We start from the raw sequence: 26,782 nt of genomic DNA, 5'->3' as shown, positions 1-26,782 counted from the left end.
TACTGTAAGAAGGATGGGGAATACGTGTATATAGACACTATTTCATGCTTATCAACAGCACAATAGACATATTGTTTATTTGCCATTATGGTCAAGTAGTTGATATTTAGCTGAGAAAATATATCAAGAAAAGATACATCTTCATGGATAACAACTTCTGGTTTATTGCATTTAGCAACATTATGATGTAGATTCTTACACCGTTATCAAGCTAGAGATTTGATGTACATACTTGCATCGTTATCAAGCTAGAGATCTGATGTACATACTTACACCGTTATCAAGCTAGAGATTTGATGTACATACTTACACCGTTATCAAGCTAGAGATTTGATGTACATTCTTACACCGTTATCAAGCTAGAGATTTGATGTACATACTTACACCGTTATCAAGCTAGAGATTTGATGTACATACTTGCATCGTTATCAAGCTAGAGATTTGATGTACATACTTGCATCGTTATCAAGCTAGAGATCTGATGTACATTCTTACACCGTTATCAAGCTAGAGATTTGATGTACATACTTACACCGTTATCAAGCTAGAGATTTGATGTACATACTTGCATCGTTATCAAGCTAGAGATCTGATGTACATACTTGCATCGTACAAGCTAGAGATCTGATGTACATTCTTGCATCGTTATCAAGCTAGAGATTTGATGTACATACTTGCATCGTTATCAAGCTAGAGATATGATGTACATACTTGCATCGTTATCAAGCTAGAGATTTGATGTACATACTTGCATCGTTATCAAGCTAGAGATTTGATGTACATTCTTACTCCAGCTTGATAAAGGTGTAGGAATCTACAGCAAAAGGACACTAAATGCAATCAACCAGAAGTCATCTGTAACATGTACATTTACTTATGTACTTACAAACTTCTTCAATGCCAATTAAACAGTAAGAACAATCCTTCCTGGGTGTAATCATGTACAACTGTGCCGAAGGCAATCATCACTTGATACAGTGAAAACTATGCAGACATACAGGAAACTGACTACTAACAAAATATCAAAAACAGTAAATTGTCTGTCATCAAAAGATATTTTGTATTATTTGATTGCTTGAAACTGTGTTATAGTAAAAGCTAGAAAGAAGAGAAAATAGCATGATGCACACCATTGTTGCCATTGTTTGTTTGTTTGTTGTTGTTGTGTTATGATTGTTTGTTTATTTCCATGTCCAATGCCAGCATATATAACTCATGACTTTCACCCCCAAATCTTCTGGCCTTGCCCCTACTAATGCAAGATGTACACACAACATGATCCTTCCTTCCTTCCTTCCAACTCTTGATGGGACTTGACACTTGGCTCTCCCCCTTTCAGTGGGAATATACCAGTAGTCTGTATTGTAGAGCCAGTAGTCGGCAATATTAGCTTTATGTGTAAGCTGGTTACTTCATATTAACACTTAGCAAGATACTGCCAAAGAAAAAAGGTTGTGCAAAGAGGCGAGATTATATTTTTCAGTATGATCTGGTCTTCCCTGTTCTATCTGTATATGAAAAATATAATTTTTTCATCCTTTTATGTTATCAAAATTACATACAGTGATTCCTTGACCTGACGCTCCTTGATGTACTGCTAGCTGTACAGGGTAAACCTTGACTCCCAACAATTCATCAAGAATTCCCGTAAAAAGAGTGTTAATGCAAATAAGGTGACAAATATACTGATGATTTAACTTCCAGTCACATCCGTTCAGCAAATTCCAATATCATATATATTGTAGTTGCAGCTATACTATATATAGTTGAAATAAATTAGTAACCGTAGCACTTTGGTCCAGCTGATCACTAATGACGGATATCTTTACGTATGGAGCAATTTGAACAATCACTGTTGAAAATGTAATGTTGACAAATAATAGTCAAACTACAATAAAATTGTCTTTCAACGAGTCAAAGTATGGCAGTTATGATATATATATCCATTCTATATATATGTATATCCATTCTCTGTCAACTGAAGTTCTTTTCAAGGCATCAATAGCCATAATCTGACCGTGGTTGCTGTTAATAACAGTGCATACTTCAGTACGGATTTGTTGGCATATGCTATTGTGATGAAATAATACACTGTACTTTGATTCATTTACACTAATAATTATTTTTATTTTTTTATGCATGTATATTGAATAATAATAATAGTAATAATAATAATAATAATAATAATAGCTGCATAGCAGCAATTGCGGGCTCCAAGTTACACTGTGCACAAACATCCCTGTTCGAATCCTCAAAGGGTTTCTTTGTACCAAATCTGTCACTTTTAGGCTCAACTTGCAGGGTATCGTCGCTTCGAAATAGGCGTGTTTTAAGTTTCTTCTGAACCAATTTCCGACCTCGAACATGTTCGAATCCTCAAAGGGTTTGTTTGGACCAACTCTGTCAAAAGATCATCACCGTTTGCACCGTGTCCCAAATATTAATCAAGTATCACCACCAAGTGATCTTACTTTAGCAGCCAACCAAGAACAAAAAATGAGATGCATATGGCACACTTACTTAATGTAAACTTTCAATAGTTTCCGTCAACAACCTTACAAGATATGATCTTTAGAGTAAAATTCAGGTGAATTTTTTTTGTCAAAATCAAAATCCAATACAGCCGCAACTAAAAATGAAATCCCAAATTGGCCGTTAAGGTTTGATGTGTTATGTATGTGTTATCAGAAAGTTTGGAAACATTTCATGCAGTGGACTCGAAGTTGTTTGCATTTGAAGACAGGTACCCAAAAGACACTGTGAAAACCTTGAATCCAATATGGCTGCCAAACCACGTGACCAATGACCAAAGTCAAAGAACAATAGATGTCAAGTAACTAAAGCAGCAGATACATGCAAGTAATCGGACAAGCGGTTCCGGAGCAATAGTGCAAAATACGTTGTCAAAAAATACTTGTTTTTCAGTTATCTGCCCTTGGCCATTGGGGCTACGGCCTTGGCATTTTGGCGGAATCTAGTATTCAACGGTCTTCATACACATACAAAATTTGAACATAATGGAGCCAGTGGTTATTCTGCTAGCTCTCGTACAAAAATCGGCGGAATAATAATAATATTAAATGGAACGATAACACTAGGGCTCTTCAGCCTTTCGGCTTGGTGACTCTTTAACAGGCTGTCACTTCTTTGTCATTTGAGCTTCAGTTAAACGGATAAGCGTTCCGAGTTCGTCAGTTTCTGTCGCATTGCTTAGATAAAGTGCCGAACCTGTTTCCGACCTCGTCCATGTTCGAATCCCCATATGGTTTCCTTGTACTGACGCCGTCAAAAGTAAGGACACGCTTGCAAGACATCGCCGCTATGACATTGATGCGTCCCAGAACCTCCCGAGATGTTCTACATCCATTTCAGATGCCGTCCATGTTCGAATCCACATATGGTTTGCTTGTACCAACGCCGTCAAACGTAGGGAACTGCTTGTGAGACATCACCACATGGGTGACCTTGGGTCACCCATTTCCGACCTTGAATCCTCATGTTCGAATCTTCAAAGGATTTGCTTGTACCAACTCCCTAAGAAGATAGTCACCGTTTGCAGGACATCACAGCTACGAAATTGGCGTGTGCCAGAGTTAACCAGAGTGTTAAACCCTTTTACCACCCAGACAATGTTCGAATCCCGATAATCGCCTCTTAAGACAAGCATGGGTTGCTGAAGACCAATTCTAACCCTCATCTTCAAGGGTGGTATACATAATGCAGAAGACACTTGACAGTGAAAGGAAGTTAATCCTAGGTTTTCTGAGCCATTTATTCAGTATTTCGGGGAAAAAAATCATCAAAATCAAAATCAAATATAGGCGCAACTAAAAAAGATATCCAAAAACGGTTAAGACAATTTGTTGTGTTGTGTATGGAGACAGTCCTCAGAAAGTTTGAATGCATTTCATGCAGGGGTTTCAGAGGAGTAGGGATTTGAAGACAGGTACCCAAAAAACCCTGTGAAAACCTTGAATCCAATATGGCCGCAACTAAAAAAGATATCCAAAATTGCTTAAGACAATTTGTTGTGTTGTGTATGCAGACAATTCTCAGAAAGTTTGAATGCATTTCATGAAGGGGTTTCAGAGGAGTCGTGATTTGAAGACAGGTACCAAAAACACCTGTGAAAACCTTGAATCCAATATGGCTGCCAAACCACGTGATCAATGACCTAAGTCAAAGAACAAAAATTTTCAAGGATCTGAAGCAGCAGATACATGCAAGATATGAAAGTAATCGGACAAGCAGTTATGGAGCAGCAGGGCAAAATATATCATCAAAAAATACTTGTTTTTCAGTTATCTGCCCTTGGCCTTTGGGCCTACGGCCTTTGCTTTTTGGCGAGCACTAGCACCCAACGGTCTACAAACACACACAAAATTTGAACAAATCGAGCCAGTGGTTATTTTGCTAGGTCTGGTACAAAAATCAGCGGAATAATAAATAATAATAAATAATGATAATAATAATAAATCGAACGATTACAATAGGGCTCTACAGCCTTTCGGCTTGGAGCCCTAATAAACAATAAATCGGCCGATTACAATAGGGCTTCCAGACTTTCGGCTTGGAGCCCTAATAATAATAATAATAATAGGCTATTTCTATTGCGTGTATTTCCACACCACACCGGCCACTATGCTCTTTCCTAGAACGCATGGTCAGGATCTTGTTCCCCGATGGCAGTTGTATATCGAGGAATCACTGTATCAATGATTGAGCATTATAAATAACACAATAATGTGAATTGTCACAGTGTCTGACGTGCCTAACAGCCCATCCTTGAATAGTCAGTGATAGTCAGTGTCATAGTTGCAGACTATACCAGTGATAGTAAGTGCCAGGCTAGTCTTGCAGACTATACCAGAGATAGTCAGTGTTAGGTTAGTCTTGCAGACTATACCAGAGATAGTCAGTGCCAGGCTAGTCTTGCAGACTATACCAGAGATAGTAAGTGCCAGGCTAGTCTTGCAGACTATACCAGAGATAGTCGGTGTCTAGCTAGTCTTGCAGACTATACCAGTGATAGTCAGTGTCTAGCTAGTCTTGCAGACTATACCAGAGATAGTAAGTGCCAGGCTAGTCTTGCAGACTATACCAGAGATAGTCAGTGTTAGGCTAGTCTTGCAGACTATACCAGTGATAGTAAGTGCCAGGCTAGTCTTGCAGACTATACCAGAGATAGTAAGTGCCAGGCTAGTCTTGCAGACTATACCAGAGATAGTAAGTGCCAGGCTAGTCTTGCAGACTATACCAGAGATAGTAAGTGCCAGGCTAGTCTTGCAGACTATACCAGAGATAGTAAGTGCCAGGCTAGTCTTGCAGACTATACCAGAGATAGTAAGTGCCAGGCTAGTCTTGCAGACTATACCAGAGATAGTCAGTGTTAGGCTAGTCTTGCAGACTATACCAGTGATAGTAAGTGCCAGGCTAGTCTTGCAGACTATACCAGAGATAGTCAGTGTTAGGCTAGTCTTGCAGACTATACCAGTGATAGTAAGTGCCAGGCTAGTCTTGCAGACTATACCAGAGATAGTCAGTGTTAGGCTAGTCTTGCAGACTATACCAGTGATAGTAAGTGCCAGGCTAGTCTTGCAGACTATACCAGAGATAGTCAGTGTTAGGCTAGTCTTGCAGACTATACCAGTGATAGTAAGTGCCAGGCTAGTCTTGCAGACTATACCAGAGATAGTCAGTGTTAGGCTAGTCTTGCAGACTATACCAGTGATAGTAAGTGCCAGGCTAGTCTTGCAGACTATACCAGAGATAGTCAGTGTTAGGTTAGTCTTGCAGACTATACCAGTGATAGTAAGTGCCAGGCTAGTCTTGCAGACTATACCAGAGATAGTCAGTGTTAGGCTAGTCTTGCAGACTATACCAGAGATAGTCAGTGTCTAGCTAGTCTTGCAGACTATACCAGAGATAGTCAGTGTTAGGTTAGTCTTGCAGACTATACCAGTGATAGTAAGTGCCAGGCTAGTCTTGCAGACTATACCAGAGATAGTCAGTGTCTAGCTAGTCTTGCAGACTATACCAGAGATAGTCAGTGTTAGGCTAGTCTTGCAGACTATACCAGAGATAGTCAGTGTCTAGCTAGTCTTGCAGACTATACCAGAGATAGTCAGTGTCTAGCTAGTCTTGCAGACTATACCAGAGATAGTAAGTGCCAGGCTAGTCTTGCAGACTATACCAGAGATAGTCAGTGTCTAGCTAGTCTTGCAGACTATACCAGAGATAGTCAGTGTTAGGTTAGTCTTGCAGACTATACCAGTGATAGTAAGTGCCAGGCTAGTCTTGCAGACTATACCAGAGATAGTCAGTGTCTAGCTAGTCTTGCAGACTATACCAGAGATAGTCAGTGTCTAGCTAGTCTCACTGATTGTCTTGGAGATTGTCAATGTCTAGCTAGTCTCACTGATTGTCTTGGAGATTGTCAATGTCTAGCTAGTCTCACTGATTGTCTTGGAGATTGTCAATGTCTAGCTAGTCTCACTGATTGTCTTGGAGATTGTCAATGTCTAGCTAGTCTCACTGATTGTCTTGGAGATTGTCAATGTCTAGCTAGTCTCACTGATTGTCTTGGAGATTGTCAATGTCTAGCTAGTCTCACTGATTGTCTTGGAGATTGTCAATGTCTAGCTCGTCTCACTGATTGTCTTGGAGATTGTCAATGTCTAGCTCGTCTCACTGATTGTCTTGGAGATTGTCAATGTCTAGCTCGTCTCACTGATTGTCTTGGAGATGGCAAGTGTTTTGACCCCCCCAGCTACAGCTGCACTGGACTCTAACATTTTGCACACCAATACTAATTAGTCTGCATGAATATTTTTCTTTTTATTTCAATGTTTGAGGCCGGGAACAAAGCCGTGGCGTATTCCACAGTTCTGCCCACCGGACATTACCCCCTTATGGTCAGTGGTAATATTCTTACATTATTCACGCACCCTTCATAGTACTGCCATCTGCATGCAGTCACTGAAGGGGGAAGATCTTGTGTGTGTCTGCCCATCTGCTGCGTCTGTTCCCACAGCCATCATATCATCATGTCCCAACTTTCTGTTGCCAGTATACTCCCCAGAGATATCTGTATATCGACTGGACTGTACTCAGAATGCATACGACACACAAGATCTTCCATCACTCCCTATGCTTTTCTTAATCTTAAAGCTTGCTTAGCATTTGCTTAGAACAGATAGATGCTTTGTTTCTTTAGATAATGAATTTGATTGCTTTTGTTGCCATAATGACTAGATGAATTAAGCTATTATGTGCCCTTGTTGAACAAGGCCCACATGACAAATGATGAAACGTCTCTCTTCCAGAGTTGCTTGTAGTATGTTGATGGTGCTGCTGCTGTAGTATACACTATATTTAATGGTTTTTCATAGGTATAAGAATATTGAAAAGGAAGTTGAAAGGATATGTTGATGGGACATGTCAGAAACTATTCAGTTATACATTCAGATAAGATTATTTATCTGTCCTTTTTGAGTCCATGAAAAGCAGAATTGCTGATGATAATGATGCACAACTGATATTTCTCTATCGGGCCAGCAATGCAGCAGCATTCAAACCTCCGGTAGCACGGAATTAGCAGTGTTTTCCTTGAATGACTATGTAGACCTATTCAAGTATAGAAACTGTTGTTACTCTGTCCACTTGTTTCTCAGCAGTACTGTTTGCATATGTGTGTGTATGTTGATGTTTCAGGCCCCGCCATACATGAGTTCTGCACCAACATCAGCTGTGGCAGCCTTCAATCCGTACCTAAATGCGTCCATGCCTGGAACAATGGCTGTGCCAGGGACTGGTAGTGAAGCCACGGTGGTCACGCAGCAGATCCCAGGTGTCATTCCCACACCCATACAAGCTAGCAGCCAGCAGAAGGTAGCCCGCCCCGATAGGCTTGAGGTAGGTCCTCCCCAGCTCCTCCTGTCTCCCCCCCCCCCCATCCCGGTGTGCTTGGATGATGTACCTAGGTACATGGGAACCCACTTTTGTAGATACTTGCTGGGATGGCACCGTTTGAAAGTATAAGCTTGTCCTTACATTTATATGCCTTAGTCTGAAGTGTTCTGGAAAGGGAAGGCACTCTGCTGCAATATGCTTCCATCTCTCAAATGCTTCTTTTTAGATGTAGGTCAGCTCTCTCTACATTTGTTTATTTCCTTCTCCTGGATGCTTTGTATGCAAGGGCCTGGTATATGCTCTGTCATCTTGCTAGAGGATGCTGACCCACCCTCAAGTAGTATCTTTGGTTGTACCTAATGCATTCCCCAAATGTCATATGATAGGAAACAAGATTAGAATTTCACAGCAAAACATTATCACGACGTGGTCAGATATGTGTAAGTATGTTGAAATGTTGATTCCTGTAGTATTGACATGAATACATTTCTGTGTTGTTTCTGTCTGTGGAGCACAGTGCGGAAGTGTTGCCTCCCAGAAAGTACAGTGGGCTGGGCCTGGCTCGGCTCTGTACCCTCACATTCAGACAAGGCGAGCATTCAGACAAGGAGAACCCAAGTGTCTTCCCTAGCCACAATTACCACTTAGTAACCACTGAGTTTTCATACTTGCTCTGTAATTCAGACAATATCATACAAGTTTAATATCACTCACTCCTCCATGTACAGTAAAGAAAATTGATCAGTTGAGCAGATGACGTAATTCCCAGTTAGAATAGATGAATGATGAGTAATGGTACACTTGTATCATCTTGAAAGAGAGACATCATTAATGTCATTGGAAAGACTGACAAAATATTCATGGTAAAGGGTTGTGGGTATTTCACTTTGGCTATTTAAATATGCTATCTTATTTAAAGCTTTAGACAGCTTGTGTACAGTTCTATTCACAATTCACTGCACACATCTGCACTAAATTTACATATGCTACAACAAGCTTTTATCAGGGGCAGGTAACCCTAATGTCCACAAGCTGGACTTAACATGGTCACTGCTGCTAGTTCCACGTGTGTTGTCACAACAACGGTAACTATGTAGTGCTTCCCTAGCCACTATTTCTAGACTTTAGCACATTCTAAACTAGTTCACCTCTCTCCTGTAAATTGGTTTGCTTTCTCTCTCTGACATATGTCAAAGCTAGCTATTTTAGTTGCTCAAGGGGCACCCCAAGCTCCATCTGCAAGTACTAACATATGCCTTTTTCTGCTTTTCTACATTCATTTCAGGTATGTCGTGAATTTCAAAGAGGTACATGCACGCGACAACCTAGCGAATGTCGCTTTGCTCACCCTCCTGACAATGTAACAGTCGACCAATCCGACAACCATGTAACGGTGTGTATGGATTTCATAAAGGGGAAGTGTACGCGGGATTCGTGTAGATATTTTCACCCTCCGGCCCACCTTCAGGCCCAGATTAAGGCCGCTCAACAACGGGCAAACGCTGTCGCTGCGCAGAACGCCCCGACCCAGACTCAGCTGGTAGGGCTACCGTCTGCTTACTTCACACTTATACAGTCTGTCTGTCTGTCAGTCTGTTACCTGTCTGTCAGCTTACTCCTTCCTCTGTCCGTCCATCTGTCCGTCCTCTGCTGTCTGGTGTCTGTAGTCACACTCTATCAGTACCTTGCATACTATGCTTGTTGAGTCTTACTTTACTACCTTATTATTTATTGCTAGACCTGATACATGGGAATCTGATGCAATCTATTACAAAGGATGTGAAAGTACTCATAATAGATTCATTTCCCTTGGGCATTGTCATTTATAATCATCATTAAGAAGAAAGCATCGAATTACTGATGTATCAAATCTTTTTTGTAATGGTTGCATCAAGATACCTAAGATTCTAATGCTGGGTCACTCCACTTGAAAGCTGCATTCCCTGATATGACATCCGTCAGTCCATCCATCATCCCCTTGCTGAAAAACGCTGATAGTTTTTTGTTTAGTTTGAGCGTGGCACTACTACACTACCTCCACACTTTATTTGATGTGGGCCGGGAGTCAGCCAGCACACCCTCTCTCTCTACCTATTTAGACTCTAACACTGCATTGTGCAAGCTTGACCGCCCGCCCGCCCGCCCGCCTGTTGTAGTCGCAACCACTCTCCGCCGCCTTTAGTCACTCACCTCTATGACACCACTGTCTGAGATCCTGCTAGGGGCTTGCTGGTTAGCTCAGATATCATACAGAGAGGACCAGCCAACGTTGATGTCGTTAGCTACCTGCTGTCCATGTCTGCTGGTATTGCTCTGTCTCCTGCTACTTCAATCCACAAATCTGCCACTCCAACCCGTATACAGACCACATCCATCCATCGTCCGTCTATCCGCAAGCTCCAATGTACAAGCTGTAAATACCTGCGCTGGGAGCCCCAGACGATGCCCTCACAGCAACACCGTAGTCTGCCACAAACCATCTTCGTAACATTTACACGAAACACGTGTACATACTAAATGGATGGCTAATTTCTGTAAACAATTAGAAGCGAAATGTTCGACTGTTACAGCGTTAAGAGTTTCAACAGGGGGTGATATTAGTAAATTTCAGCAAATCAAGTCAGTGACCCAAACTGCATGTGAACGTTTGGTGTATCGCTTGGTTGTACGTACGTGCTAATATATACCAATCCACGCACATACATGACACATGCGACTTGCTATCCGAACACTGCAATCAGCTTCAAGCTTTGTCCTTTATTATTTCGAAAACCCAAGGACAAGCTCAATCAAAATTCTTCAATAAATTTAAACTAATCTGATGGAAAATTTCTCCTTCAACGAGGGATGATCAACCTCAAATATTTTGGAGTAAAGGTATGTTTCCTAGTTGAACAGACAAACTGTAGTAACCTCCCCATAGTTACAGCACTTTGTCTGCTACACTAAAAATCATGACATGCTCAACAATGGTTGCCATTGCAACAAGAATATATAGTTTAATATGATAGCTCTTGTAAAAATACATTATCATTTTGTTTTTCAGCTTTGATGGTTTAATTCTCTTCTGTTGCAGATTTTTCTTATTTGACTAGAAATGCAGCAGGGTTTAGCAAATTGAACTTACACACCCACAAAATAAATGAGAGCTTTCTGTATGTTCTGATGAGCATCACATAGACAAACCTTACTCTTTGCTTTGGGTTGACTCTTTACTGAAAGTGTTTTATTTCTAATTTTTGTTATATGCATGAATTATTAATTTTGGCACTCTGTCTTCTTCTAAGGGTTCTACTCACGTTGTTGATAATAACAACTCAAGCACTTGGCATCTATCCAAACACTTACCTATATTTTAATTTCAAATTATGGGGAAGGACTTTTCCTTTACTGGAATAAAGGCATGATGTATGTCTCTCTCTCTAAAGCTTTTTGTAAAGATAACATTGAGTATTTATATGCATGGTATCAATCTTGACCGACGGTGCCTTTTTTATTTTCATCACCCAACATGCCTTGCTGCTTGCTGTTGTCATGTGCCGCCATCCCTGCCATGCCGCCATTTCATTGGCCAATTGCCATCATGTGCTCTGCATACTAATTAGCCGCAAGTGGTTGAGGTCTTGACCGCGGGCAAGAAGCGACCTCGTGACCCTACAGACGATCTTGTTCTGGTACTATTTCCCATCATGCTTTGCATGTAGCTGTAGAAAGCTTTAAGAGATTGTTTGCACAGTCACATGACACACAAAGTGACATATCTTGCTTTCTGTAGAATTAATTTCATTTTCCTTTCATTCGTGATCCAAATTGTCTGGCAGTATTCTCACAAGCATCACAGTACACGCAGGCTACTGCATGGCAGCTTCTGACTGGAGGACACCCAGTTTGAAACTCTTGTCTATCAAATTGGGACAGGGGTTGTAATCTATCCGTGGTCATGTGATTCTGCAACATCAATTTGATAGCCAATCAATGTAAAGATATTTCTCTATCTGTCTATAAGTAGAGTATTGGTATTGAAGCGAATGTGATTTATACAGCTGTCTTAGTTTTCCCCTCAAGTAGCAAATGTCCCCTAGTCTAGAATGTTCCTCAATGATGATATTTAGCCCAGTCTACTGGTCTTGTAGATGCTTCAAGCTCTTTAATATTAATCTTAGAAATGCTCAAGAGGTTTTTTCTGTAAAGCAATTGAAGAAGCTAATTTTAACACTATGTCTGATCTGTCGGTTGAGTTACTTGATCTGTCTTCTTCTATTCTTTCAAGTCATTCCAAGAGAAATAATGTGCTGTCTATCTGTTGTTTATGTTTATGTATGATAATTTCCCTACACCTGCTTTGCTTTGGGCCAATCATTTTTGTCCTCTCTGCCACCCATAGGGTGCCATCCCTGGAGTTGTGCCCCCTTACAAACGGATGGCGATGACGGATGCTAAGAGCGGATTTCCCATGACGTACCAGCCTAGTGCTATAGGAGCATATCAACATGCCGCCCTTATGCAGCTAGGACAACAACCATATATACCAGTCACGTGTAAGTCTACTTTTTCTCACCACTTGGCCACCACCGCCGTCTTGGCTAGCTCACACATTACATGCTAGTAATATTGGAATGTATGGTGTATTTTGTGTATATCTGTGTGATATAACTACCAATGCATGCACTGCCTCTGCTTGACAATACACAGTGGTCATGGCAGTCTGTCAGCTTCTCTGCACATGTGGCCCAGATCTGTACCAGTCACCCATGCAGTGGCTCAGAATCATACAGTAATAAATAAAATGGAACTTGAGAAAGCATGGAGTGGTGAACTGCTGTGTATATGTGATGTGAGCAGAGTTGCATCATTCTATGTTGTCATACTCCCGTCTCACCCCGATATCCTCTCTGAATGGGAACTAGACCCATAGTCTTGATGGTAGTGGCAACTGGAGCATGAACTTTTCAGTGTGCATCAGTCACTGACATTTCTGTTTTGTTTCATTCTTTTTGGTTTTTGTTGACACCTCTAAATGCTTGCATGTGAAAGATCTCCAGACAGTGTGCACAACATCCTTCAGCACAGATCTCTGTGTGCGCTTCTCCACCCTGCTTCACAGGGGATTTAACAATGGAAGTCATGATTTATGTGTTATGGTGCACCGTGTAGTACACACTTGATCAGATTGTGGGAGGAGGGTTAAGGGATTTTTAATTTATGAATAATTTAAAAAGCTGAAAAATATGGACAGCTTTAAACTATTTCACTATTTCACTGTCATTTGAATGAAGCACCCTCTCTAGACATGCAAGCATCAGATGGTTGACACTGTATAGAAAAGCCAAGTTGGCACTAACATATATTTGTTTCTAATATAGTTGAATAATAGTGCTTCGGGGATATGGTATACGTTTAATTTATCCATTAACACTTATTTTGCTCACTGGTATTTATGTAATGTCTCGCTTTAAATATTGACTAAAATAGCCCACATCAGTCTTGGAGTCAGGTGCCTGTGTGCTGTGTGCCTTACATCTAAAACTGGCATACAACATACTTTATGAAAGTCACAGGCTAAAATATCAACATGTGCACATAATTAAGAAAACATTTGTGTGGAAGCATTTTGACAAATGTCCATTTCTGCTGAGTAGTGAGAACTCAAGTCTCCTCCACAGGAGATTCTGGGTCATGACCAACTCAATAGGTAATAGATATTCTACACCAAATTGGCTTTCAGACACCTTATTTAATGACACTGGTAACTTTTTAGAGTGACATGTGGGTTTAAGTTCACATTTCTTGAGATTCTATTTTCTTTAGAGAAAACTACTTTTTTAATGTGGATTTATTTGATACAATTGATTTGTCACTATTGTTGGAGGTCAGAATGTCAAGCAGAATTAATTTTACAGACATTTATCATCATTACATTTTCCCTGTCATTTCATCAGTTCCCTTTGTTTGTTGTCACTAGTATACTTTATATGAGAGGCATTGAAAGTGTGTAGCACAACTACTTCATAAGCCAGCATGACGTGGGCCCCCGAAACTGAAGCAAGCCTTGCAATGTTTAGTCCCTACTCCACTCATTGTGACGCAGAAGGTACGATGTAACAGTCAGCTACCGAAAAGTGCCAAATCTCAAGTTTTCTTAATTACACTCTTTTATTTCACGTTTATAGTGTTTTCTGAACATAATTTATTGTCACAGATATTTTGAATATTGTAGTAACTGCAACTCATTTGTAACCTATAATTGTACATATGATTACTTTAAAATGACAAAATGCTTTTCTAAAAATATTTGCTGTGATGCAGCCATCTAAGTGGCTGTTTCAATCAGAGGTGGTTAATGTGATTAGATACCTCTATCTGACCAATCAGAATCAAATAATTTCCAAATTCATGGTATGCTCATAAATAAGTCAAAGCTAATGAAGAAAGGTCTACACATTTGTATTCCTGCTTTTTCTTCAATCTTAAAAATGGGCACCTATCTAACAAAAAGAAGCTAAAAAATAATTCACATGACCAGTTAGGACATTATTAGACTACATTTTCCACAAACATGCTTTAAGTCAGGTTATTTACTGGTTTGTGTGCATGTTTGTTTATCACCCACAATGTTGGTTATTGCAATTAAATAAACAAAATATTTGTAATTTGAGCTTGTAAAAATTCTGTTTCCAGTCAGTTTCAAACATTCCTTTGCACTATATATTGGGAATTTTGGGGAGAGTCTGGCTATGTATGTATTTGTCCAAGACTGATGTGGTCCATTCACCTGACTTGTAATCACTGTCATCATCTTCATCACACCTGTCTGAGCCACGGCAGTCTCTCTTCTAAAAAACATAAACAGAGATATAACTGTATGTTGTTTGTTCCATCCTTGCACGGAGCCACTGTTGTGCTGGAGACAGGTGTGATCAGGATGCATGTGTAGACCATAACACCATTTTGTTATTTTATCATTTTTGTTCTGTTTCATGCTGACTACACAAACCTGTGTGCTTCTTGCCATTCTGCATGTGTCTGCTTCACCTGCACAATTTGCATTATGTTGCCATGGCAACCTTTGATTGACAGATCCGCTGGTTGTTGCCCCAGCCGAGGCTGTGGTGGCGGCCCCTGCTTGTCCAATCCCCTCTAATGCAGCTAGTGTCATGTACTTTGATGACAATAAACAGGTAGCTATCTAATCACCTGCTAAAAGCACTAATCTACACGGTAACCAGTAGTCAACAAATACATACACACAACAGAAAGGAGTTGATAACATCCATCATGTTAATACTTTACAATTCTCAACTTGCACACTTCTCTACATCAAGTGGGAGTACTTGTTTGAGGATGTCAAATCTGAGTTACTTCAGCATTTGTGGTAGTTCATCATCTCCTCAGTGAAAGAGGTTCAGGTATTCAGGGTGTTTGGAAAGACTTAGAAAGTGTGTTGGAAGGACTTAAAGACCTAGTCACATGATAATGACTACAGAAGCTATGTATATTACTGGTATTTATTGACTTGTACCTAATTCCTGTGTGTTTGTACAATGCATGCAGATTCCTTTCATCAAAACCTCTAAAGTCAATTTTACTTTAAAACCTACTTGCGTTAAAAATAACCAGTTTCATTTCTTCATATGTTCATATGAACATGTGTGATTTGTTGTAAAGCGTCCCTCATTTCTTGAACTATGTAGATCTAGTCAACCATTTTGGTCCTCATCATACCTTGTTGAATGAAGTGAGTGAGTGTTTCCACAGTGGTATTACAGTGATCTATCATGATGGCCTCTGAGGTTCACTGACAGTAGCCATGAACAACTTCATGATAACACACAATCAGCCAGCTGGCACATTTTACAACCGCTATTTGGATTTGTTCTCTCAACAATCACAGGGTTACTGGGAATCCATTCTGCCCTGGAAACACAAGTGTCAGGGGATTTGATTTGTTTTCTTTTTTGTTTAAGTATAATATCTCCTTCATCTGACAATACTACTGTGTCACAAAATGCTTGTTAGGGGCAAGGTTTGGGAATTTGTAGTTGTCACTTTCTAAATACACATATTGGTAGATATGAATGATACAGGGAACATTATGCTCACAGAGAAATGAAGTGAAAGAAATGTTATTATACCTTCAGATATGCACACAGTTTCCAACACAAATGAATAAGAATTCCTTTCTTGTAAAACCTGTGTCTTAGCAACACCCACACACATCCAGCTGTCTTAGCAAGACACCCACACACAAGCAGCTGTCTTGGCAACACCCACACACAAGCAGCTGTCTTGGCAACACCCACACACATCCAGCTGTCTTGGCAACACCCACACACACGCAGCTGTCTTAGCAACACCCACACACATCCAGCTGTCTTGGCAACACCCACACACAAGCAGCTGTCTTAGCAACACCCACACACATGCAGCTGTCTTGGCAACCCCCACACACAAGCAGCTGTCTTAGCAACACCAACACACACGGAGCTGTCTTAGCAACACCCACACACAAGCAGCTGTCTTAGCAACACCAACACACATGGAGCTGTCTTGGCAACACCCAAACACAAGCAGCTGTCTTAGCAACACCCACACACATGGAGCTGTCTCAGCAACACCAACACACAAGCAGCTGTCTTAGCAACACCTACACACATGGAGCTGTCTTAGCAACACCCACACACATGCAGCTGTCTTAGCAACACCCACACACACGTAGCTGTCTTGGCAACACCCACACACATGCAGCTGTCTTCGCAACACCCACACACATGCAGCTGTCTTAGCAACACATATACACACAGAGCTGTCTTGGCAACACCCACACACAAGCAGCTGTCTTAGCAACACCAACACACACGGAGCTGTCTTAGCAACACCTACACACATGGAGCTGTCTTGGCAACACCCACACACATGCAGCTGTCTTAGCAACACCCACACACACGGAGCTGTCTTAGCAACACCCACACACATGCAGCTGTCTTGGCAACACCCACACACATGCAGCTGTCTTAGCAACACCCACACACACGGAGCTGTCTTAGCAACACCTACACACATGCAGCTGTCTTAGCAACATCCACACACATGCAGCTGTCTCAGCAACACCCACACACATGGAGCTGTCTTAGCAACACCCACACACATGGAGCTGTCATAGACGTACACCCTTGCAGCTGTACTGATCACAAAACTAACATACTAACACATACTTTCACTGTGATGCACCATCCTACTAACACACTCTTGCACAGCTGTTCATTCAGCTGTTTTGAACAGTAACATTTCCTTTGTCAAAGAAGTAGTTCATTTATACAAGATTTTAAACAAATATATTTGAAAATAACAAACTAGGTACATCCTTTCTGAAGATGTAATACCCCTTGAGTCCTTCTGTCTCCCCCTGTGTATGGACCAGTCAAAGGAATCCGACACTCTGCTTGCCCCGAACTCTCCGAGCTTGTCAGTGTGCCCGGCTGTATTATGTTGCTTCATAATGCTCATAGTAGGAGGACTTTTCTCAGTTTACAAGAGAACATTTATTGAATCTTTGTTCCAAATTCAGGGCATTTGACATCACAACAAGTGGCAGATGTAACACGTGAGTCCGCTCTTGCATCCTGCTCCTCGCAGAGCTAGCTCACATGCTTCCATCTACCGGCAGACATGCAGCACCAAGTTGCTTATCTCAACAAAATGCTTGTGTACAGAATCCTAGACAAACACACAATGAATGGGATTGAATTTCTCTCATTTAAATATGTGGCATTTAACCTTGACTAATAATGGTGTTTGGGTCAAGGTGAATTCTGTTCTCTCATTTCTTCACACTAGATATGACACAAGGTGTAACAACACAAGAACTGCCTGTCAGCTAACTACTTCCATATTGTACAATACAGGCCATTACACTCACACCAAAGCATGGCGCCATCCTCACACATGCCACTTTAGCCTCTGCATTGTGCAAATACAAATATTGATAAATGTTGTTAAATGCATGAAGACTGGTTGTCTTGTATCCTGTCATTAGCTTTACCTTAGCCGTTACCTGAATGTGTAAATGACATGAATCTAAGGAGCTGTATAAATATTTACTGTTCAATATATGTAGTCTAATCTGATTAACACACTGCTCAGTTCATTTGAACACAATGTTATTTTCTATGTATGCTTATAATGTAGTATGTGTATGCTCCTCTCTAGGATATAGTGTTGGCCCTGTAGCTGGGTGCATGTGTCCTCAATGTCACCTGTTCTTCACTTCCAGTTGCGGGACACCCTCCCAGTGTGCCGAGATTTTAAGTCCGGCCAGTGTGACCGGCCGCAATGCAAGTATGTGCATCTTCTAGAGGGTAAGTCACCATTCTAGCACCACTTTTATGTGATGTTTCTCTGTAGACTGTCAGTAGGAATGCGTTTATGTAAGCATGTTTGATAGGTATGTATCACTCTCTTACAACGCTCTAATTGTTTGTTTTCAGAATACGTTGAAGTGATGGATGGCCATGTGACAGTTTGTCGCGATTCTGTACGTGGCAAGTGCCAGCGCCCTCTGTGCAAGTATTACCATATTCCCGTAATTCTGCCAGCCTCATAGGTCTGCCTGTCTGACCCAGGGGCTAGCTCGGACTTTGATGAGAAGGGCAAAATGTCTCAAGCATGATGGTCTCTACTTAGTGTTTCAGTCCAGTCAGTTGGTCTGATAAATGTCCATGCTGTGTTGTACTCCTGGATGGGCCAAAACAGGATAGCCAGCTTATGTCCAGTTGTGGGCAAAGATGGAAAAGCACAGATTTTCTTCATTCAAAACCATTGTTGTTATGCTTTTCTTATTTTATGAGCACTAAACAATAGAAATCTGTTTTGTTTAACTATTGAGTTTTAGCTCAAGGATATTTTATTAATTTTTCATTGTCACAATAGCTGTGTGAAGATAGTTTTTGAAAATATTTATCAAAACCTTTGTTGGCAGATGCACAAAGCTTTCTGAGAAATTATATGATCAAAGCTTGCTTGAAACTGTCTTTTTAATATTTTGCTTGTGAAAGCTAAAGTAGATGACTTTCTGGCAAGCTTTACCATCCCTTGCCTGCTGGTAATACTACACCATGATCCAGGCCACACGTTACGGCTGGCACCTGTGTCTGTCGGTTAGCACTGCTAGATGCATCACAGGGACAGCGTTTGTAGGTATCATCAAGATTTACCCTTCCAAAAGTTCATATAATTCAAAGTTTGATTTAAATCAAAATGAATGGAAAATCTGAAGTGATATGTAGGCTGTGTAGAAGAAGGGTGGTGATGCATCTAGCCTGGCGGCCAGCACTGGGATCCAAGGAGACACCTCTGGTGCATCTCTCAGACCTGGTTTTCAGTTCTAAGAGTTCTTTGTTTTAGATGTCTCGTTTCTCTCCTTGAGTCTCAATGCCTACCTTCAGGTACAGGTTGCAAACCAATCAAAAGAAAACCTTGCTTCAATGTACTGCTCACACCAAATTTGATACCAGATTTTAAGTGCAAATTGTGATGTAAAATGTTTTACTTGTGTTGTGCTGGGTTCTAGTAAACTGGTGGTGTACACCTACCTACATATTGATAAGATTTTAGAATTGTGTCATTTGAATGTCTCCATGTGCCATAAGACTGGACTGCCCCTCTCAAGGGTTTGCAGCCACTGGTTTGGACTGTTGTGTTCAAACCAGGTGATTGGAAGGCCTCTGTTCCTTCTACTGTTACTGGTTCTATATCTTGGTGGTAGTTTATTGGTTTGTCGTCACCATGACGATGGTATAGTAGTATGTTATTTACATTTCCAGAACCCTGTCAACTTAAGAAAGGTGCATGTATAGTGTTAGATGCTGTTAGAGCACACCTTATTAACGAAATAGTGCTGGGTGCTCTTAAAGTATCTAATATAATCATACTTTTAGAATTGTTATTGAGTGTCGTTTGTTTTATGTAATACATATTTCTAAAACAAAACCAAATTTACTACTGTAAGCCATGTGATTTGCGTACAAGATTGATTTTCATACATTTATTACAAGACGAAACTGCCTGATACTTGGATATTTCCTATTAACTAAGGCCTCCTTTTAGTACAGACCCATATTATAACATTGACTCATGTCAAGACGGTACATTTAGGTTTTGTTAAGTTATAACTGTATGAAAATGAAATGGTTTACAGTAAACTGTATACGTACAATGCCATTGAACTTTCCAAAGATGTCTGGAAGGTGAAGGCCATGACTTTTACATGTGTGAAGGTCATGACCTCTTCCATGTGTCCTTATATACCTGAGGTGATAAAGTTTGTACATATTTCTAGCAACAGTGTTCACACGGTGATCTTTTTGGAGGGACATTACATACATATCAACTTCAAAAGTTGTTGTTTTTTTATAGAAAAAAACTTATTCTCTTTGTTTCTGGGAGAAATACTAAACATGAAATGTTGGCTGCTGCTGTGCCCTGACCACATGATGTGCCACAAGTCTCCAAGAGGCTGGCATGGCTCACTGTGTTACAGCTTGGAATGGATTCGAGCAGTTCCAATAAAACTTTTTTGTCTTTCTGTTTTTATCCAAAAGCCAGATTTTTAAAACCTGAGTGTGTAGTTTTGTGAGTTTTATGTTATTAGCTTTTTATTAAAAGGGACACACAGTTAAAATGTGTTTATTTTGGAAAGTATGTCTTTCCAAGGGTACAGAAATTGATATATTTTATTTTCATCTGACATTTTATGAGCATATTTCAGTGTTGAGTTTTAGATATCAGTGTCATATAGGTTAAATATCCCAATGTACCAACAGTTATACTAGTATTTGTGATACCATATGTATTTTGTAGTTGTACCCAATCGTATCACTATGGATATGAATCATTGTAGTTGTAATCTGTATGTATCACATGGATACAAATCATTGTAGTTTTTCTGTATGTATCACCATTGATACAATCATTGTAGTTGTACTGTACGTATCACCATGGATACAGTTCATTGTAGTTTTACTATGTATGTAATTCCATGGGTACGGTTCATCATTGTAGTAGCTAACCATATATTACTATGGCAATACTAAGTTTTGAGACAAGAAAAGTCATGAGATACAGTGTTGCCACGGTGATATGACAACATCGTGTGCCGAGTGTTCTGTCATTCATCTCCACGGCCCTCTGAGGGCACTCCACCGATCCACGATCCAGCGAAATATTTAATGTGGTCCCATTTTGACATTATTCAAATGATTTAGATGTACATGTATGGATTCCAATAAATCGTGGTGCTCTTTTTCTTGTCAAAGTGGTTAAAGCAAAGGTTATGTGATGAAACTGGAGTGAATACCACATTTGACAAGATGGTGTACAGTTCTTCATGTTCTGGAGTCTGTGAGTGGCGGGGAGCTTGTTCCACTGTTTGTACCCATGTACTGTTGTCTGATTGTCTCATCATCACCGTGGAGACACATGATATCATATGTACATTGTAGACTTTCTTTTTGTTATTTCTCTGTTGTTTGAATTCCTATTGAATACAAGGGCTCTGGGTGTAAAACACACAGGGCCACTCTGTTAAATAATTGTTATTAACAATGAACTTGTTTATTTTTTTGGATGCCAGTGACGCAAGGACATAAAATGTTCGACTTTCAAGGTATTTTGGATCTGTTTGGCCTCCAGCGGAAATGTTCCTTCACCAATGCTTGTAAGCTTTGTGTGAGCTAGTTTGCCAAGAACTGTCAAACAGTTCGCCCGGATCAGCTAATTTGAATGAAGCGCCTTTGCAGAGCAACTAAAACAGAAATATCATCTTGAAAGATAGTAGTTTGACACTGCTTGGTATGTGTGCTTGCTACCTAGGTTCTGAAGGGGATGGACTTACTGACATAACTCTCTCTCCGTACAGGTATGGAGGTACATCACTGCACAGATTGTACCAGGGTCACAAGCAGGAGTATGTTTGTTCGCTCATCGATACTACCTACCTTCCACTAGTTCTGCTACCTTGCTTCTTGCTACTCTTCAGTAGCACCCTGCCCGCTACATTGTACCAAAACTTGGCTTCTCTAGTATCTGTCTGCATAGCTCTATGTATGTGTCAAACACTCTCGCCAGATTGAAATAAATACTAAAATTACAAATATATTCTGAAACCAACCTAGTGTGTGTGATTATTGCTTAATGCATGCTTAACACAGATTCTTGTGTAGTGTGGCTGGTAGGGGGTAGAGGATGGACTCCCTCACACACCATGATACACACGGCTAACTCTTTCAGTCTGTATAACACCCCCAAAGTAAAGTGTGGAGTCCGTCTGATGAGGGAGTTCCCTCCTTTGTGTCCTGCCAGCCTTGCTCACTGACCATGGTAGGCCCTAACATCGGCCAACTGTCTTTGGAGCCCACCTAGAATTGCACTGAATGGGAGTGTCCCCAACACTCATTTCACAACTGAAGTACTTATGCCTCAAACTAATTCACCTTAATATGTCGTTTAATGAACTCTTTGAATTGCTCTTGGAATAAAATTATTAATGGGAATCCCCAGTAAAATGTAGTATAATTCAAAAGTTGTGTGTGAAACCTCCTGTATAGCAAAGGACAAACTGGGGATTGGGATTTAAAGATTGTTTTCCACATTAACATGTAGACTGCTGTAATCACTGCACATTGTCAACATAACATACCTGCACAGCTCTTGGTCACAGGGATGGCATTATAATTCATGATTACGCTACAATTGGATCCAAATTTGCGCAATCACTTACATTCCAGAGCATTGAGCATCTGAGTTGAGTATCGGCTGCTGGCAAAGTTCCTGTGTAAGCTTGCTTGCTGCCATCTTGCCCTGTTAGAGTATATGCTAGAGCCATCCTGAGTTACTTAACATCCTTTGGCCATCAACCTTTTTTCAAACCACAGGATTTCCTATTAGCTGCTAACAGGTGGAACAAAAAAAGACCTTTTTACAAGTAAAACATAGTCTGTTTGTTTTTGTTAGTCTGTCATTAACTCCAGTACTTCAGTGGTAACATTAGTCAGTATCATGCCCTCTAAGGACAGATGCTTGTTGCATTGGCCTGCTTATAATTTGTGCCAGAGTTTAGATTAAAGAAATGTCATCTTGTAAGCTTCCGTGCATTGTCTCTAATGTATCCACACAATTACAGCATATTATCAAGACTAGGAGTTGGTCTCTAAACTTTTGAAAGGGCATTTGCAATGTTCGTGTTAGAAATCCAGGATGAGGTGCTCCTAATAACTTGGGGTCTCTATTGAGCTATGGTTCTCATTTTGCCACTGTAATGTCTTAACTTTTTATTAACTGATGTGCGATTCTATCACAAACCTATATGTTTTTGGCCTTTTTTTGTATTTTTACTACTTCTAAAACAAACTTGTATGATAAAATGTTTCAGTTTTCCCATTTTCGGTATATGTCCTAAGATAGACAATAGGCCCCCGAGTTGGCCTGGGTTCTAGCGCTGTATTCCTTTCTTGATCTCAGAATATAATCACCACCATGGTGAAATGAGTAGATGATCTGTCACTGGGTGGTGTATGCCTGTTTGGTAAAGAGATTCCTACCTAAGTTTGTGCATGACTTAATATAGGGAATATAGGGGTGGACATAAGAGCAGTCAGTGGAGAGGGGCTCTTTCTCCAAATTGATCTGAAGCCAGTGGTCACAACTAACCCCAGTAAACATTCAAACAGTCTTTGGCTTTTTTTGCAATGTTTGTATGTTAGTGCAATTTGTGTATTGCTCATTACTAATGTAGAAGCTGCCACTATTCTAAGGCCATCTCTAACAGAGGGCATATGTGCAATATCATGGCTTCATCAATGTCCTAGTGGTCCTGATGGTAGCTCTGTTCAATAACCACATTGTCTTTTTAATGAACCTCTTGGTTATAGCCAAGACGTGTTATTCCTCAGTGACCACCAGGTGTGGATTAAGAGCTCCTCTCCTACAGGTGGGCTTCTGTCGCAGGCTTGCGTTAGGCTAGTGGCCGGCCACCGCAGCCCTCTCTTGGTGCTCTAACAGCCCGGCTGTATCGTGATCTCCAATCCTACCCTCCAGTGAATTATTTCATGAAATCATTACACATGTCAATTCACAACTCATTGCTCTATCTCACACATGTGAGCAGGCGAACCAAAGACGTCTTCCTAGTGGTGTTCATGTCCTGACCAGGCCACAGTTAAGCAGTAAACAGACAACACAAAATACTGTCCATACTTCTATAGTGCTATGTTGCTGTTGTTTAGTTGAGTGCTGTTGCAGCGAGGTGTCCAATACACTCGACACAACACAGTTGCCTAAGACCAGACATGTTATTCCACAGTTTGTAGTTTTCTGCCTGACTATTACCTGGTGGGGACAGAGATGTGTAGTTGTACTATGAACAAGAGACTGCGGAAACAAGATCGTTTATCATCACTTAAGGTGGTTGACTTTGTTATTTTTTGTAAATAGTTATATTTTGGTTTTCAGACATTTTCTTTTCTTTAATTGGAAAATAAAGTTCACACACTGTAGCAAATAAAAATATTTTCAGATGTATTCTTGTGTCGGATGTGTGCATTTACTTGTGAACAAATACCAGATCTGTGGACAACTACCTGTGGGGAGACGCTCTCACGCTCTGCTTCCTCTCACACACCAGATTTTTCAAAACATTCTTTAAAAACATTACATTTTTATATACTCTCAAAAAGGTAGGGGATCTTTAAATATGAATGTTATGATCGGTCATCAGAAGAAAGATCAGTTTTAAAAAATTACTTCAAGAGATGGAATGGTTTCAGAACCCAAACCTAACGCCCTAACACACCCGAAACATTGCATGTCGACATGCAATTCCTCCCTGCCTTGGGTAGGGGGTCATTCTTGATATTTACACATCAGTGAATGGTCGTCAGACCGCTATAATCATTGATTTTCATTAATAACAGAGACATTAGTATCGTTGATTTTCATTATCCACAGTAACGGGTAAGCTCTCTCATTGCTCAAATGCAGGGGCCCAGTCATCTGAGGCTCCATAAATTCACTGTGCAGAGTTGCCTCCCTTGGGCACTACAGACACGTATGGCTGTGGGTTTGAATACCTGTTAGTCCAGATTATGTTTAGCCATGATGTAACTGGAATACTGTTAAAAGCAGCTTTAAACCCAACTCACTCACTCACTCTTCTTTAATGCAGTATAATGTGGTGTCCTGTACACCATGATGAATGCCTATGGAACAGCTGCATCAGCAAAAGCAAATGTTTTTAATTACATCGAAATATTTCCTTTACACAAACCTCCTTGCAACAATGTATTTTTAGTGATAGTCAAACTTTCTTTTTTTAAAAATAAAATCTAACCCCCACCCACCCCCAAGACGACCAAATGGCTGATCTCTGAGGGCTACGGGCATGCCTTAAACTAGTGGAACCCCGCGAGAGGAGCTAATGTGTTCAATGTGTCTCATCTCAGGCATTGTAGACTTTGGTATATGTTTCTGACACAAAATATTCATATCGGCCCTACACGAGGCTCCCAAAGTCAACAATACAAAGACAAAACAAGGATCGATTAATGAGAATAGCATACTTTAAGAAATCTCGCCCAAACAGCCAGTGGAATGTCTGTTCACTTGTGCCTGGCAACTTGAGTTCAAATTACCGACCAGACAATTGGAAATCGTCAGCATGCTCGGAGAACACGTGGTACACCACCATTAACAAATCGACACATTCTAGCCAGACGCCAATGGTGGTTAGAGCTTAGAACTTTGGATCTCGTGTAATGTTTTCAGATGATAGGCATGGCGTGTCTGGAGGCAACCTAACGAACGCCATGCGGACGTCAACGTAAGGTAACATGACACATGTGAGTTGGGGGAGGGGGGGGGGGGGGGGGGGAGTCTGTAATTATATACGGCAGAATCACTATAACTGCCAGCTCGCAACTGTATAATGTCCACGGACATTGCCACCGAAACAACATATAAAATTTGCGTCATAGTTGTGCTGTTTGCGCGCCATGCTGGTTCACGTCTTTCGAAACAATAACGCTAAGTGGTACCTATTGTGCAGGTATAGTAACTGACTACCAGCAGTAAAACATCACCAAAATGCAATGGCCAGCCCTGAGTCCTGACGTTTCCCATCATAGACCACGTTTGGAACATAATCGAGATACGTGTACGTCGACTTCGAAAGCCACCCACCATGTCAGCCGAGCTTGGCCAGACGCTGCAAGAGGAGCGGGCATGACTCCCTCAAATTGTAATTGAGAGATTGATTCAGACCATACACAAATGTTTAGCAATCGTAGGGCCATGACCCGTTATTAATCAAGTTACCTCAAACGTTCATTTTTTACTACACTCGACTGTCGTCGCCCAGGCTCGCTAAATACGTTTATTCCTAATACAGGAAATTTACCATCCCCAAACACACTCGCGTGATAACTTCTATTTATTTGATTGAGATAATACAACTAATACCCCGTTCACATGCGCCTCTATACATATGTGTGTATATGTGCATACGTGTGTGGAAATACATACGTGAGTATACTTGTCATGTGAACGCGATTACTCGTGTGTATATTTAAACCAGGAGCAAATTTGCATCATGTCTGGAGCAAGTGCAAATGTAAATGTTCCTACCATAAGCAATTGAGTAATGTCAGGCCTCAGGATTCAGAGACAAGTTAACAGTAAGTAGCGACTGTGTCAACTTGTGTATTGACACCTTCCCCTCATTGAGGCCACCAAATGATGAAGAAAGCCCTCGGGAATGGCATTCCACACCTGAAGAAGGATAAGCCGGAGTTAATGCAACGTTGTTGGGGTATTTGGCAGAAGT

The 26,782-nt window shown here is 40.7% G+C and overlaps 1 protein-coding gene across 14 annotated transcripts in view; it reads left to right on the top strand.

Moving 5' to 3' along the window:
- LOC124151447 (muscleblind-like protein 2a) overlaps positions 1-24,483 on the top strand; it is a 411,834-nt gene extending 387,351 nt beyond the window's left edge. For 10 of the 14 annotated variants that reach the window (XM_048390567.1, XM_048390568.1, XM_048390566.1 and 7 more), the window contains 8 exons: positions 6,855-6,914; positions 7,714-7,914; positions 9,197-9,451; positions 11,517-11,585; positions 12,296-12,449; positions 17,477-17,512; positions 18,182-18,266; positions 18,396-24,483. In XM_048390567.1, the coding sequence (XP_048246524.1) occupies positions 6,855-6,914; positions 7,714-7,914; positions 9,197-9,451; positions 11,517-11,585; positions 12,296-12,449; positions 17,477-17,512; positions 18,182-18,216 (810 nt within the window). In that variant the 3' untranslated portion in view covers positions 18,217-18,266; positions 18,396-24,483. The remainder of the gene's footprint in view (positions 1-6,854; positions 6,915-7,713; positions 7,915-9,196; positions 9,452-11,516; positions 11,586-12,295; positions 12,450-17,476; positions 17,513-18,181; positions 18,267-18,395) is intronic. The other 4 variants (XM_048390570.1, XM_048390571.1, XM_048390569.1 and 1 more) reach the window with 4 other exon arrangements.
- Positions 24,484-26,782: the final 2,299 nt, after the last annotated feature.

This window comes from Haliotis rufescens, unplaced genomic scaffold (assembly GCF_023055435.1).
Source record: "Haliotis rufescens isolate VD_foot unplaced genomic scaffold, xgHalRufe1.0.p SCAF_9, whole genome shotgun sequence".
Lineage (NCBI taxonomy): Eukaryota > Metazoa > Mollusca > Gastropoda > Lepetellida > Haliotidae > Haliotis > Haliotis rufescens.
This window is presented reverse-complemented; position numbering and strand designations above follow the sequence as displayed.